The sequence below is a fragment of the Zingiber officinale genome, chromosome 10B (assembly GCF_018446385.1).
Source record: "Zingiber officinale cultivar Zhangliang chromosome 10B, Zo_v1.1, whole genome shotgun sequence".
Lineage (NCBI taxonomy): Eukaryota > Viridiplantae > Streptophyta > Magnoliopsida > Zingiberales > Zingiberaceae > Zingiber > Zingiber officinale.
Genome location: NC_056005.1, coordinates 26,402,736 through 26,416,730, shown reverse-complemented (window position 1 = coordinate 26,416,730; position 13,995 = coordinate 26,402,736). Strand labels below are relative to the sequence as shown.

At 34.8% G+C, this 13,995-nt stretch overlaps 3 protein-coding genes across 6 annotated transcripts; 1 reads left to right on the top strand and 2 right to left on the bottom strand.

Annotated features, from left to right (window-relative positions):
- Positions 1 to 337: 337 nt before the first annotated feature.
- Positions 338 to 1,889, bottom strand: LOC122029711 (B3 domain-containing protein REM5-like). Of its 2 annotated transcripts, XM_042588816.1 has the most exons (4): positions 1,527 to 1,889; positions 1,015 to 1,309; positions 756 to 937; positions 338 to 676 (listed from the first exon to the last, which is right to left on the bottom strand). In XM_042588816.1, exons 1-4 carry the CDS (start codon positions 1,581 to 1,583, stop codon positions 422 to 424), a joined length of 789 nt encoding a protein of 262 aa, XP_042444750.1. In that variant the 5' UTR covers positions 1,584 to 1,889; the 3' UTR covers positions 338 to 421. The 2 variants fall into 2 exon arrangements, with proteins under 2 accessions (XP_042444750.1, XP_042444749.1); XM_042588815.1 differs by lacking the exon at positions 1,527 to 1,889 and having other exon boundaries at positions 1,015 to 1,516.
- Positions 1,890 to 1,972: 83 nt separating this feature from the next.
- LOC122029712 lies at positions 1,973 to 4,950 on the top strand. Of its 3 annotated transcripts, none has more exons than XM_042588818.1 (3): positions 1,973 to 2,124; positions 3,298 to 3,620; positions 3,697 to 4,950. In XM_042588818.1, the coding sequence occupies exon 3, from the start codon at positions 3,917 to 3,919 to the stop codon at positions 4,688 to 4,690; it is 774 nt and encodes a 257-aa protein (XP_042444752.1). In that variant the 5' UTR covers positions 1,973 to 2,124; positions 3,298 to 3,620; positions 3,697 to 3,916; the 3' UTR covers positions 4,691 to 4,950. The 3 variants fall into 3 exon arrangements, with proteins under 3 accessions (XP_042444752.1, XP_042444751.1, XP_042444753.1); XM_042588817.1 differs by having other exon boundaries at positions 1,978 to 2,124; positions 3,298 to 3,605; XM_042588819.1 differs by lacking the exon at positions 3,298 to 3,620 and having other exon boundaries at positions 1,979 to 2,124.
- A 445-nt stretch (positions 4,951 to 5,395) lies between these two features.
- Positions 5,396 to 6,133, bottom strand: LOC122029029 (cytochrome P450 90A3-like). Its single transcript, XM_042587991.1, has 4 exons — positions 6,022 to 6,133; positions 5,838 to 5,947; positions 5,618 to 5,760; positions 5,396 to 5,546 (listed from the first exon to the last, which is right to left on the bottom strand). The coding sequence occupies exons 1-4, from the start codon at positions 6,131 to 6,133 to the stop codon at positions 5,396 to 5,398; spliced, it is 516 nt and encodes a 171-aa protein (XP_042443925.1).
- Positions 6,134 to 13,995: the final 7,862 nt, after the last annotated feature.

The window sequence follows — 13,995 nt, the reverse complement described above, 5'->3', positions numbered from 1 at the left end:
TGGAGGTTATGCAAGACCTCTATGACCTTGTAGAGGCCTCATGACTAGGCTTAGCTGTTACGATAGCCCTTGTGGCTAGGTTTGGTCATTGTCACACTACCGTGAGTTTACATAGGCCTCACAGTAAGACAACGTAGAAGAACAATCAACTAGTATAGTTGGTTGATCATTAGATTGTAAACGCAAAATATTAGGATTGTTGAGATTGGCGAGAGTGAGAAAGGAAGATTTTGATACACTCAAATTGGGTATTTACCCTTTAATTTTATGTTAAGAAGCAACTAAAAATGATGCATTGCAAGTATTTAGAATGAAGACCTCTACCTGAACTATTCAGTGAGGAAAATTAATTGATAACTTACATTTAAGGTTCAGCACATTTTCAACTTTTACATCCCAACATCAATTATATCCTCAAATCTTAGTATCCTAGCAAATATTTCCTATGTTTCACCACCTCTACCTCCATCACTCCTTTTGATATAAACTTGAAGATGCATCGATCACCCAATTCTAGATTATTATCCTTACTGAAAGCATCCCATCCACTCCTTAAAAAACCGTTCTTGCCATTTTGGTGGTAATTTACTGGCCATGGTCTCCCTCTCATATTTTTGAGCAGAAACATTTGATCTGTGTTGAATTCACTACGCGAGGCCAAGTGTCTTGGAATACCCTGCATCAGATTTCCTCCTTTACTACTCTTCAACACTAGGAAATTCTTCATGTACAACAGCAAAGTGTAGAGAACTCACCATTATCTTGTACTTCAGATTGTATGGACGTATTTTCTTCTGGAATTGAAGTGGCGGTTCTGTTCCACTTGGCAATTGTAGTGGGGAATCTTCGACTATGATATGATCTTCTTCTTGTTCTTCAACCAAGGCGTCATCCTCATCCACAACCAACTGTTGTTTCTCCTCATAGCCTGATCGCACTGCAACAAAAAAATTAGAAGCACTTTCGGATAATCACCAGTGAAGCGTTTTACTTGATCTACTGGTGCGACATTACCTAAACCCCTGCTCAAGCATCTGCAACCACCAGTGTGATTGTAATCCTTGAGACCTCCATTCAAGCCGAAGACCTCAACGGTGAAAACCATGTTGCCTTGGTAGCGGAAAACCAAGAAGAATCCGACAGCAAAGTTGTGAGCTTCAGCGAATTCCCTCCAGCCATCGGTGAAATATAAGGTGCAGCCTTCCCGCTTGATTTGAACTTGCCAAAACGTCCTCAGAGGGCTTCGAATGCTGACCTTTAGGGGACGGTCGGTTTCAGGAAGGTTCTCAACAAATATACGAGGGATCGACTGCGACAAAATAGCATATATTGATTTCAACTGGTCATTTAACAAGAGGAGGAGTTTGTTTTCGATGCAACTCTGATCATTAAAGCTGTACACTATTAGACTGTTAAAAGACTGACATCTATCATGTGTTGCATAGCATTCCTTCATGTTGATCAAGTAATTCCTTTTGAAAAATAATAAGAAGCAAAAATGAATCAGTGGAGAAAGAGAAGAATACCAATTTCTCCAGGAATCCAGGCAAGAGCACCTTGAAGAAAACCCTAGCCGAACCCATTCCTCCTTGATTTAGATGAAAGCTTCTCGGGAAGGAAACGAGGGAGGAAGAACACCACAGTTTTGTTGTGGAGCAAAGAGAAGCAAAAGGCTGGGGAGCGGATGCCGTGTTTCTAAAGCCATCTGATGGAGGCTGCAGGTGAAGTACTGTTTCAGCTTTCTCAGGCACCGAAGAAGGTATCCTTGGCAGAAGGAAGGTTGACCATGGAAAGCACTGAATCAGTGAAGCAAAGGAAATAGCTTTCTCCGTTCTCCTGCAACTAGTCTTCGACTTAGGGCTTAATTGGGCGCCAAATTCAATCTATTTGATGCCACTCGGCTTTGGGCTCAATTGGGCCTCGGTTCGGATTTATATGGTAACGAGCCGGCTCGTTCGTCCATTTGAAGCGCTAGGGTTTTCGCTATACGAGGGGGTGGCTGCTTGTGGAAAGGAAGGAAGATGGCGCCGCCGCCGCCCGCAGTCCCACTTCCTTATCTCGTGATCTACTCGCACTCCGACGCATGGTCTGGCATGGAGGGGCACAGGGGCCGAGAGTGGAATGGTAAATTTTCAAAACGCATTGGCATCATTTCCTCTTTCCTTCTACTTGTCTTGTATTTTGTTAGTGAGAATCTAGACTGGAGGGCAGTGAGAGGGAAGAAGATTAAAACTTCAGATGAATGGAAAATTACTATAAAGGAATCTTCATTTGCTCCTCAATCTGTGGGATGGAAGGAGAGAACATAAATACGACCATCTGCCTTTTCTCTTGCACATATGATGTATCAGGGAGGTGTAACTTTTGTCTCTTGTACACAAATTTAAAGATTTTTCTGCTTGCGGCTCCGGGGGATGAAACCCTGTTCCCTTTTGTTATCTCTTTCTCACACAAGATCAATTCAATCTATGCTTGGCATATTCTATTCTTTTTTTCCGGTATTTTCTCTTTCATTTTTTGGTTCTCATCTAGAGGATAAATTGATTTCCAATTTGAATATCCAACTTTTTGAATTTTATTCTACTACAGAATTTTATTTCTTTGGTTTTGTACTTGTATAGCTTTTGATCATGTTGATACGGAAAGAATTTGTTGATTGTGAATGCAATGATGATAACTTGTAGCATGAGTCCTAATAGCATCTGCGCACCAGATTCAGTGTGGCCTGGGCTATTGGTGGCAAGGATTAATGTGTCAAAATGCTAATCTGAGCTTTCATTTGCTTCCCAAAATTTTATTTTATTTTTTATTGTGTAAGGAAAATTGTGTGCCTACTATTTTCTTTTTTTTTCAATGCCTTCATTTTTATTATGCAATTTTATTTATTTGGTTTTTTGTAATTTTAGGACTCGTTCATGATATTGCACAAATATTGTGTAGAGAGTCCTCTATTCTGTATTTTTTTTCCACTTTAACATGGACTGCTATTTCTTTGATTTTATCTTTTTACAGCGCATTTATGTTGGTGCTTAATTATTTTTAAGATCACAATGATGATAAGTTGTGGCATGAGCCCCATTGGCATCTGCGTACCGGGTTCAATGCGGCCTGGGCTATTGGCGGCAAGGATTAATGTGCCAAAATGCTAATCTGAGATCATATTGCATCAAATAATTTTATTCTCTCATATCTCCAGATACCTTTCTCCCAATCTTGCATTGCAGATTACTTGAGTGTTATCAAACAATTTTATTGTTCATTGATCTGTACAACTTAATTGAAATCTACCATTTTCAGGCTTGTCTTGATCTGTCTGATCCATGGACAGTTTGAGGAACCACAGTTGCATGACCATAGAGGGTGATATTTTAGTTATCTCACTTCGTGGCAAAAACACTTTGATGGTTGAAATAGTGTACACAGTTGGCCAACCATGCAGCTGGATCATCAGTTCCATTTGAACGATGGAAATCCAACCTTTAAAAATGGAGTTTCCCCATAGTTGGGAGAGTTCAACCTTGCCTCGGTGGAGGGACTGGTAGCTTCATCCTAATTGTGAGGGAGGATCTATGATGTTTCCCATTCTCTGGAAGGCTTTTCTTTTGGTTCGATCTCTCAAAGTAGCTAATATCATATTTCTAATTAAATGTTCTTAATCTTAATCCCAAATAAAATTGCATTTTACATTTTTGGCAGATCAAGTGAAGTCCGGGCCAGCACACTGATTTGCAGGGTCAATATGTATGTTCAGACTTCAGGTTTGGTTTCAATAGTGTTGAAAATTGGCGGCTCTTTCAGTGCACTTGGGTTGATACGTGACGACAGATTCTTTCTAGACAGAAAGAACGTACTTTTGAACTTCTCTGCCACAATGAGTTTATTGTTTCCTTGCTAGAATTGTAGTGCACCATACCCAATGTCATATAATTTTGTGTATCCGAAGGTACCAGAAAAGTCTGCACAAGAATGTTTCGACAGAATCCATGCTAATTTTGCAACTCCGCCTCAACACCAGCCTCGTTCAAGAGCCAAGAAAGCTGATTTATCTCCAATAGTCCATTTTGCATTCGGAGACAAACCTCTAGATGACACAAAGTTGAAAATCAAAAAGGCAAGGGGAAGTAAACGAAGGACTCTTGCCGCCCAAAAGACAGTCAGGCATTTGCTGAGAAAGCATCAATTGGCAGATCAAACCACAGGTGGTGACTATTTCTCGCATCTTGAAAACTCTCCAAATGCATCTGCCATTATAATGAATGCAAGTGGAGATCCTGGAACTCCAGATTCGTTGTTTACTACAGGTTTTCTGATTAAGTGCAGTGAGAGGTCTTCCTCAGCCCATAAGAGGCCTTTGTCCAGGTTCAAAACAAATGATGTAGATCCAAGTCCTGAGGTTCTGAAGCGGATTAAGAATGTTGCTTTGCATGAGAAATATATTGATCATCTACATTATATAGAAGCAAGAAGAAGGAGAGCATGCCATGGTAAAGAAAACCATGTCGTTAGTTGCAATAATATGAATGATAACAGGCCACAATCTGGAGTTATAAAAACTGCTATGGCTGCTTTAACGACTGAAGCCCAAGCAGTTATCAGCCATTTTCAGGACCGGCAGGTGAAGGCATTGGATTATGATGATGATAGTACTTCTGCAGGGAACTGTAGTTTTGATTTGGATGATGACGCATGAGCAAATCTTCTTTCACTTTACAAGTTTGGCTCTGAAGATGAATTCATCAATAGTCAACACTCAACATCTGGTTGAAGTACAATCCTTGGAAAAACAAAAAAAAAAAAACTTCTAGGTTTCAGTTCCTATAGCTTGAAAATGTATTTTGTTTTTGCTGGTAGAAGACTAATGAATTTGGATCACCTCTTTTGTCTTTTAGAAATGGATTAGAAGGATTAAGACTTTGAAGTGAAATATAGACGATCTTTATTTCTGCTAAATGACATCCTAACCCAGAAATATAATGTTGCATAGCTATGATAAGAATTGCAGTCCACTTTTTTGCATACATCTTCCCTTTCATTTGGCTTAACATACCACTTGTTTTGTTTCTTAAAAATGTTTCCTTTTACAACCAAAGAAGAATGTAATATTAACAATATTGTTCATTTTTTGTTAGAATAAAAATTACCTTAAATCACATCCAAATAAGATGGAAAGTTTAATCGGCAAAATCTTAGATGCCAATCGAACTAAATACCAATTGGAAGTAAATGAAAGTCTAAGATAGATTGAGAAAAAAACACTCAAAACTTTAATTCAGTCACATTTTTTAAACTAATTTATTATAATATAGATTGTTTAACTTATACATTTTAATTTGTTGTTTTATATTTGATGAACAAGCTTCACTATCAATTACATATTTTTTTTTGATGCAATTAACTAACACATGGACGAGGAAGAAGAAGGTGTGGATTGATCAATGACTGGCATGCCATTGTTACTGATGTTGCGATATCGGACATTGATGGGGTAGCCCTTGAGAGTCCTCATGGTGGGGAAGAACACCAACCTATCTTTCTCAGTTTCCTCCAAACTGCATTAATTAATTATATATATATATATATATATAATTGGTAATTAACATTTAACTAATTAAGCTGGCATATGAAGCGAGTGACGAGGTAATGGAGGAAGATGGAGATGATGCCGCGGGCAAGTTCGTAGCTAGGACAGAGCCGAGACCCTCCGTCGAAGGGCATGTAGTACAGTTGCGTAGTAGATGCTGACTCCTTATTCTGCATCCACTGCATGCAGTTAGTATTTAATTAACCAAGTAATTGTAATTAAATGTTGCATGATTAACCAACTAATTAATATTTACCTGGTGCCATCTCCAAGGATTGAAGGTCCGAGCATCTTCGAAGTAGAGAGGATTGAGATGCATGGCTCGGAACGAGATGAAAACTTTGCACCCCTTCAGGATCGTATAACCTACAAGTAATAATATTAAACCAGCATGGTCCTATGCTATAATACTTCTCGATCAAATCAAACTATATATATACCTTGGAAATGGATGTCTGCCATGGCGCGTCTGAAGACTCCGCTGCTGATGTTGGCCACTCGAAGTGTCTCGTTGATCACCGTAATTAACGCATGAGATGCGCATGCGTTCATCAGACAGAGTCTAGACAAATTTACTTTAGTAAAATTATATCATTCTTTTCGGCCGGCTGAAAGAGATCGGATGGATAGGGACGAAAACCAGAAATTAATTTTCATTAATTCGGTTCACGTCTCAAATACTGTATGTGATGCGACACTTTGACTGATCAGTTTGATGCACCGACGGGAGTTGACGTTGGATTTCTATCCGAACCGATGCAGATTGACATGGAAATTTTATAGATTTGGAGCCCACTTACACAAAAGTCTTACACTATCACTATCTATGTTCTTGGGCAAAAATCTAAGGCATCCCAAATTATACAAAGGGCGTACGCCGAGCAACTCGTTAAGTAAAAATTAATCAGTAGCTTTTAAAATAACTTTATTAAATTAAAATAATTTTGATGAATTTTAAATAATTTTAACTTATAAATATCTTTATTAAATTAAAATAATTTTGATGAATTTAAAATAATTTTAATTAAGTTAGTAAAAAATATTTAATATAATAATATTTATGATTTTATAATTTAAGGTTCAAAATTTTAAATTTTAAAATTTAATCACAATGTCTAACTACTCGATGACAACTAAAACATGAAAAACCAATTAAAAAATCAATTATTTCAATATTTAAAGTTTAGAATTTAAGATTTAAAATTTTAAAATTTAGTCATAATATATAAAAACTACTTAGTAGTTGTTATAGTATATATAAAAACTATTTGGTAGCAACTACAATATACGAAAATTAACTATTTAATTAAAATTTTAAATTCTAAATTATAAACTCTGAAAACTATTATATCAAAATATTTTTTTTTATTAAAATGTGAAAATTTAAATATTTTATAAAAATTTTAAATTCTAAATCATAAACTCTAAACACTATTATATTAAAACTAATCTTTACCCACTTAGTTAAAATTATTTTAAATTAATTAAAATTACTTTAAAACAGTTGTAACAATTACCTAAAAGCTACTATAACATGTAGAAACTACTAAGTAGCTGTTACAATATTACAATAGTATTATATTAAGTATTACTAATTGTAACAGTTATTCAATAGCTTCTACACATTATAGTAGCTAGTCGTAGTTGTTATAATAATGCTGGAAGTAAGGATATTTTCAAGAGAAAATTTCTGATAAGACATCCTTTTATTTTTAAAAAAAATAAAAAGATGTCTTTTTATGATTTACTTTGGAACAATCTCCTTCCTAAAGGCATCTCCAATGAAAAAACCTCAAAAGTGAAGTTTTTTCCATTTTCTATATGTGTTAAAAGTAAAAAAATCTCACCCTCTTTTCTCTACAATGAAACAAAAACTCCCTACAACTTTTTATGACCTCATACTCAACAATTCATATATCTTTAAAAATAACTTCAATTATTTGTTAATGGATCATTCTTATATCACCAAATTTGTTAAAAAATAGTATTAAACATTTATAAATTTAAAAAGAAGTATAACATTAAATAATAAATTATTATAAATAATTTATAAAAAATAATCTTTTACCGATCTCACTCGTAGCGTGTCTAAATATGCTCAACCAAGTCTGTTCGAAGCTGATGATGTACTTGATTATCACGTAGCTTGGAGTTTCTCCAAAACTATTCTTGAAACTTTTTGGTAGAGCCTTGAAATATTTGTGCTGAAGAATCTTCTTCATCATTAGATCAATTGATTACTGCATTCTCCCCATCCACAATAATCATATTGTACAAAATAATATACGTATACACGATATCCTTAAAATTATTCTTGTACCAAAATCATCCTAGACTTCTAGTCATTACCCAATGAAATTGGAGCACTCCAAATGCTCGCTCGACGTCCTTTCTTGTAACTTCTTGTCTTTGCTAGAAAAACTTTCTCTTGGAATCCTAGGGGCATGGAAAACAATTGAAAAAAGTAGTCCATTTTGGACAAATCTCATCAGTTAAATAATATCCTTTTGTATATTGGGACCGCTTCAAGCACAATTATTGGGACCCCATGATCGCCTCGAGTAAACTGGCATCTCTAGCCCAAAGGATATTTACATATATCCATAATGACATGATGTTATTCACTTTGGACCTAAACCCTTATGCCTTTGTTCTTGGGCTCTACCCAAAAGGTCTCATGCCAATAGAGATATCATACATCTTTTTAAACCCATGATCTTTTCATATCTTTCTAATGTAGGACTTTGATCAAAACTATCCAACATACTAGAGAAGTCGTGTCACTATTCATACATTTCAAGCAAACGTTGGATGTCAGAAACATTAGACTTTCTTAAGTATTGTTGCCCAAATACTTTAATCACACATCGATAGAAGTTGACCAAGTAATCTAGAACAGTTGTTTCACTCATTCGTAGGTACTCATCACAAATGTCAGTAGGGGATCCATACGCCAATTGATGGATAGCGATCATGTATTTCTGAAGATGTGATAAATAACGTCTTCAACCCTCCATTCAAAATATTCTGAATAATTTCACAAGGCGTTGACTATGCTAAGGAATATCTCTCTTCGCATCCGAAATCATTGTCGGAATACATCATCAGGAATACCAGTTGATTAGAGAAGTAATCATTCAAGAGGTGATCATGTTTGGCTTCATGATCTTGATTTAAATACCTTCTATGAATGCTATCGAAGAACTTTGAGGTACAAGAACTTTCATTTCCTCATGCTCAAGTAGCATCAACATCATTTGATCCAAGTCACCATCTGAATCAGCCAAAAAAATTCTCCAGATAGCAGAGAATAGAACGCCTAGAGCGATTGGGATTATGAGACATTTGAAATACTATCAATGTGGGTTGAGAAGACAATGTTACTAGAATGGAGGATTCTAGCTTCTATACATGAATATATAGAAGTATTTACAACGATTAGTTTTATAACGACTAATTCGTAATGGTTAATTTTAAACCAACTACAAAAATAGTCAAAAAAAAAAAAAAAAAGCTAAATTATAAAAAGAAATTATGTTTTTAACTATGACCCACCATTTTGACAAAAAAACTTAGGTTCGAAATTTAAAACCTAGCCGATGGTTTCAAAAAAAAAATTGATCATCTTTAGTAAACCAAATTATTTCTCCTCGTTTTAATAGGCTCATTTTAATATAAATATCATTAATATAGATATAAATGAAATAAAAAATAATAACTTTTATAAAGATCATCTTAAAAACATTCACTACATATCATATCTCTTTTTAATACTTTCACAAAATTTAGAATATAAGTTAAGCTGATCTTCTATCTTCCCACTAGTATCATTCATAAAGATTTCATACTACTTCATTATCATCTCGTGCATTTGCATCTCAATTCGCTCTCTTTGTAATTCTTCCATTTTTTTTGTCATCTATTATTGAATTTCATATCATCAATGTCTCTAGTTTTGAATTTGCCCTTCTTTTTCACTGTCTTTTGCCCCATTAGATGAGTACAATCATCTATGTCGATAGGAGTATCTAATTTGGATGAGGATGTGTGCCTTCGCAATCCTTGTAACAACAAAAATCGAATTACTTTTAAAATGGAAGTCAAGCGTTTGCGATAAACAACTTCAAGCTCATGTTTCCCCGATGAAAATGAATACTCCACACTTTGTCTTTGATTCTTGAAACCCTCAAACTGTATTTTTGCCTCATTGTGCGCACTACCAACTCCACCTACATTCTCATTGAATTTTTCAATTGTTTTTTTTCTAATTTATGAAACCAGATCTCATAAACACATCATCTCCTCCAAACCCTATATTACTAGGTCTAAAAAGATAACACTAGAAACAAAAGGCTGCATCCTTTGAAACACTATACTCCAACCAATCACAGTCTTTAAACCAAACCTCTCTAAAACATCTATTGTCTTTACCCATTTTTTTTTGGAAAATTATGGCCTCGAGGTTGACAAGGGCCCATAGCAACATATTCTTTTTGAATACGATCTCTAGCACCAACATCATACTCTTCAATCAATTTTCGTAAACCAGGATCAACAACAATTTCTACATCACTACTCAAATTTTCAATATTTTCAAATAAAATTTGCGGAGAAGGAGGAGGTGGTGGTGGTTGTGGTGCAAGAGTAAACTCTTCATCCGGAACACTAGACGATTCAATTAAACTCCTAGGCCTCTTTGCAAAATATTTCAACATTTTCTACAAATTATAATGTATGGGAAAAAATATCAACATAAAGTAATGTGAACAATTTAACAATAACACAATTAAATTATTTAACATCATTCATCGACACAATGCTTTTTAAAAAATAAAATTAATTTAGCATAAATTATCAATATTCACAAATTACAATTAACTAACAGCTAATAAAAAAAACTAATTACATATTCGGAATTTATACAAAAACTAAATTACAAACTATCCAACTATTAAATATACAAAATCTAAATTTTCAATTATCTAACAATCAAATATAAAAAGCAACTAAACATTTAAACAATCAAAATTTTAAATTATTAATTGTATCATACATTGTAATCAAGAAATAATCAAAAATTATTTAAAAAATAAAATAAAATAAAATAAAATCCACTTACCTGAAGGTTGACCTTTGTGCTTTGGCACTTTGCTGCTTTGATCAACACTTGGCATAGAGGCAAAAAAAGCCTTTGGGTGCACGGCTTTCCGGCTTTGTCGCTTTGGTCGGCGCTCGGCAGAGAGAAAAAACAAAGGGCAAGATCACAAGGTTAAATGTTTTGTGAGCGGAGGAAACCAAAAATGGAGGAGAGATAAATAAAAATATAAAAAATAAACCTTTATATATGGAAACGTGTCAACGTGGACACGTGGTTCACAATTAAAAAAATGAACTGTTCTTCATCTCTTCGACTCTTCGTTTTCTCCGCTTACCGCTCTATTTTTTCTCCGACTGCTGCGATTACAAGTGCCTGTGAAGAGTTTCTTACCGCCCCAATTTTTTTTTTTGTTCCACCGCCGACGCCGCCCCCGGTACATCCGCCCTTGCCTATCGGCGAAGCTTCTTCTCGTCGAACCTTGTTTTTTTCCTCTTTCATTTTCTTCTTCCTCCACTCTTACCCTTTCCTTTTTCCTCTATCCCATGTTCTTCTTCCTCCCCTAATTCTCATCTTATTTTCCCCTAATCTTAATTTTGCCCTCAAAATCCTCCATCGCATATTGTTGTTGCCATCCACGTCGTTGTCGGCCTATCACCGCACGTCGCTGCCAACGCCACTATCATTTGCTACTAACACTTCCATCATCGTTTCGCTGCTATCGCTGCTATTGTTTGCTGACAACGCTACCGGTGCTCCACAACAAATGTCTTTTGATTGAGGTAAAATTTTCTTACTTTATTTCTTTCGATTACGGATTTAAGTATTGAAAAAATATATAGTGTTAATATTATGTTGATGATAAATTAGGTGAATAACAATGTTGAGGTATTTTAAGAAAATACGAGATGAACCTACTTCAAACAAGTCATCTCCCCCTCCACCCCTCCTCCTCCTCCGCCTCCTCCACCAGCTCCTTTTGATGTTGACTCAAATAAGTTTGCTAGTGATCTTGGGTTCAGAAAGCACATTCTTGAGTATAATGTTAATGAAAGGGAGATTGTTCGACGTTACTATTTGCAAAAAGGTTCTTTTCAGCCTAAGAATCATGAATTTCCTTGGCGTTCTTGTCCAAAAGAGAAACGAAGATTTCGAGCTATATGATTTAGTCTTCATCCTAATTGCCTAGAATGCAACATTGTAAGGGATTTAAAAATTGGAAAAAGAAAGAAAAATTTAATGAACATGTTGGAAATCAGAGCAACATTCACAACAGGTGTATGATGGCGGCTTATGATTTAATGAATTAAAAACAATATATTGAAACTTGTTTGGTCAATCAGTCTAGTCAAGTAACTATCGATTATCGTGTTTGTTTGACAACATTAATTGATTGCATAAGATTTCATGTGCATCAAGGATTAGCATTTCGTAGTCATGATGAATCAACAAACTCACTTAATCATGATAATTTTCTTGAACTATTAAGATTTCTTGCTGACCATAATGAGGATATCAATAGAGTTGCACTCGACAATGCTCCCTCAAATATCAAATTGACATCGCCCTAATATTCAGAAAGATACTATCAGATCCATTGCTTATTTAACCACTAATTTTATTCTTGGAGATCTCGGTGATGAATTATTTACTATATTGGTTGATGAGACTCATGATATATCTGTTAAAGAACAAATGACAGTTGCTTTACGGTTTGAATATAAAAGGGGAAATATTGTTGAACGCTTTCTAGGCATTGTACATGTAAGCGACACTACTGCCTTATCACTTAAAACTGCTATTAATTCTTTGTTGTGCCAACATGATTATCTATATCTAATTTGTGGGGGCAAGGATACGATGGAGCTAGTAATATGAGAGGAGAATTCAATGGCTTAAAAAGCTTAATTATGATGGAGAACACATCTGCTTATTATGTTTATTGTTTTGCTGATCAACTACAACTTACACTTGTAGCTGTTGCTAAAAATCACATAAGAATTTCTACTTTTTTTGATGTGGTTGCACAATTGAACAATATTGTTGGAGTGTCATGCAAGCGAAGAGATATACTTCATGAGAAACAATTTGAAAAAATAATTAAAGGAATTTGCAATGGTGATATCTTCACTGGACAAGGTATGAATCAAGAGAAGACATTAAAAAGAGCTGGGAGCACACGTTGGAGTTCAAATTATAATACATTGTTAAGTTTGATATACTTGTTTCCTTCCGTTATTGATGTCCTTTTATTTGTTGAAGAGGAGGGAAAAGATCACAAGCAAAGGGTGCAAGAAAATAATCTGTTGGAATTGATTGGAAAATATGAATTTATATTTTAGATGCACTTAATGAAGAATATCTTGGGAGTCATGAATGATCTGTCGCAAGCTTTACAAAGAAAAGATCAAGACAATGTAAATGCCATGATTCTTGTAAGATCAAGCAAACATCAACTACAAACTATAAGAGATGATGGTTGGGATTTGTTACTGAATAAATTTTCTTTATTTTGTGTTAAGTAGGAGATAGTCACCCTGCACATGGAAGACTTGTTCGTCTTTCATGGTAGATCACGACGAAATATTGAAGGAAGGACAAATCTTCACTATTATCGTGTTGAAACATTTTATGAAGTGATAGATTTGCAACTTCAAGAGTTGAACAGTCGCTTTAACGAGATGAACACGGAGTTGTTGTGTATGAGTTGTCTTGATCCATCAAATTCATTCTCTTCTTATGAAAAGAGGAAGTTACTTCAGTTTGCTTAGTTGTATCCATCCGATTTTTCCCCGATGGAGTTAATGCATCTTGAGCCCCAACTTGATAACTTTATTTTTGATATACAGAGTAGCAATCAATTCTCTGAGGATGTGAGGATTAGCCAGCTTGCTAAAAGGATAGTTCAATTGAAAAAACATCGTCTATATCCTTTGGTATATTTACTTTTGAAGTTAGCATTGTTATTACCTGTTGCAACTGCAACTGTAGAGAGAGTGTTTTCAGCAATGAAAATAATCAAAACCTCACTTCGAAATCTGTTGGGAGATGATATGGTAAATGATTGTTCGATACCATATATTGAGCGAGATGTGTTTGATACCATTGATAATGAAGCAATTATTCAATATTTTCAAAATATGAAATCTCGAAGAGTGATATTGTAAAAACATATGAAGTTCATATTGTTAGAATTTTGGGACCATAATTGTAATTATAATATCTAATGTCATCAATTAAATAAGTCATTATTTAATGTGATCAAATTTATGATTAAGGAATATGACTTAAGAGTTTAATTGTTATGAATAAATTAATG

Excerpts from the sequence above, each read along its gene's own strand:
- LOC122029711 (XM_042588815.1), bottom strand. The coding sequence starts at position 1,456 with ATGAAGGAATGCTATGCAACACATGATAGATGTCAGTCTTTTAACAGT. Across the intron at positions 938-1,014 it reads ATGCTTGAGCAGGGGTTTAG|TGCGATCAGGCTATGAGGAG; the intron begins GTAATGTCGCAC and ends TTTTTGTTGCAG. Across the intron at positions 677-755 it reads ATCTGAAGTACAAGATAATG|GGTATTCCAAGACACTTGGC; the intron begins GTGAGTTCTCTA and ends AATCTGATGCAG.
- LOC122029712 (XM_042588818.1), top strand. The coding sequence starts at position 3,917 with ATGTCATATAATTTTGTGTATCCGAAGGTACCAGAAAAGTCTGCACAA.
- LOC122029029 (XM_042587991.1), bottom strand. The coding sequence starts at position 6,133 with ATGAACGCATGCGCATCTCATGCGTTAATTACGGTGATCAACGAGACA. Across the intron at positions 5,948-6,021 it reads GGCAGACATCCATTTCCAAG|GTTATACGATCCTGAAGGGG; the intron begins GTATATATATAG and ends TATTACTTGTAG. Across the intron at positions 5,761-5,837 it reads ATCCTTGGAGATGGCACCAG|TGGATGCAGAATAAGGAGTC; the intron begins GTAAATATTAAT and ends AACTGCATGCAG.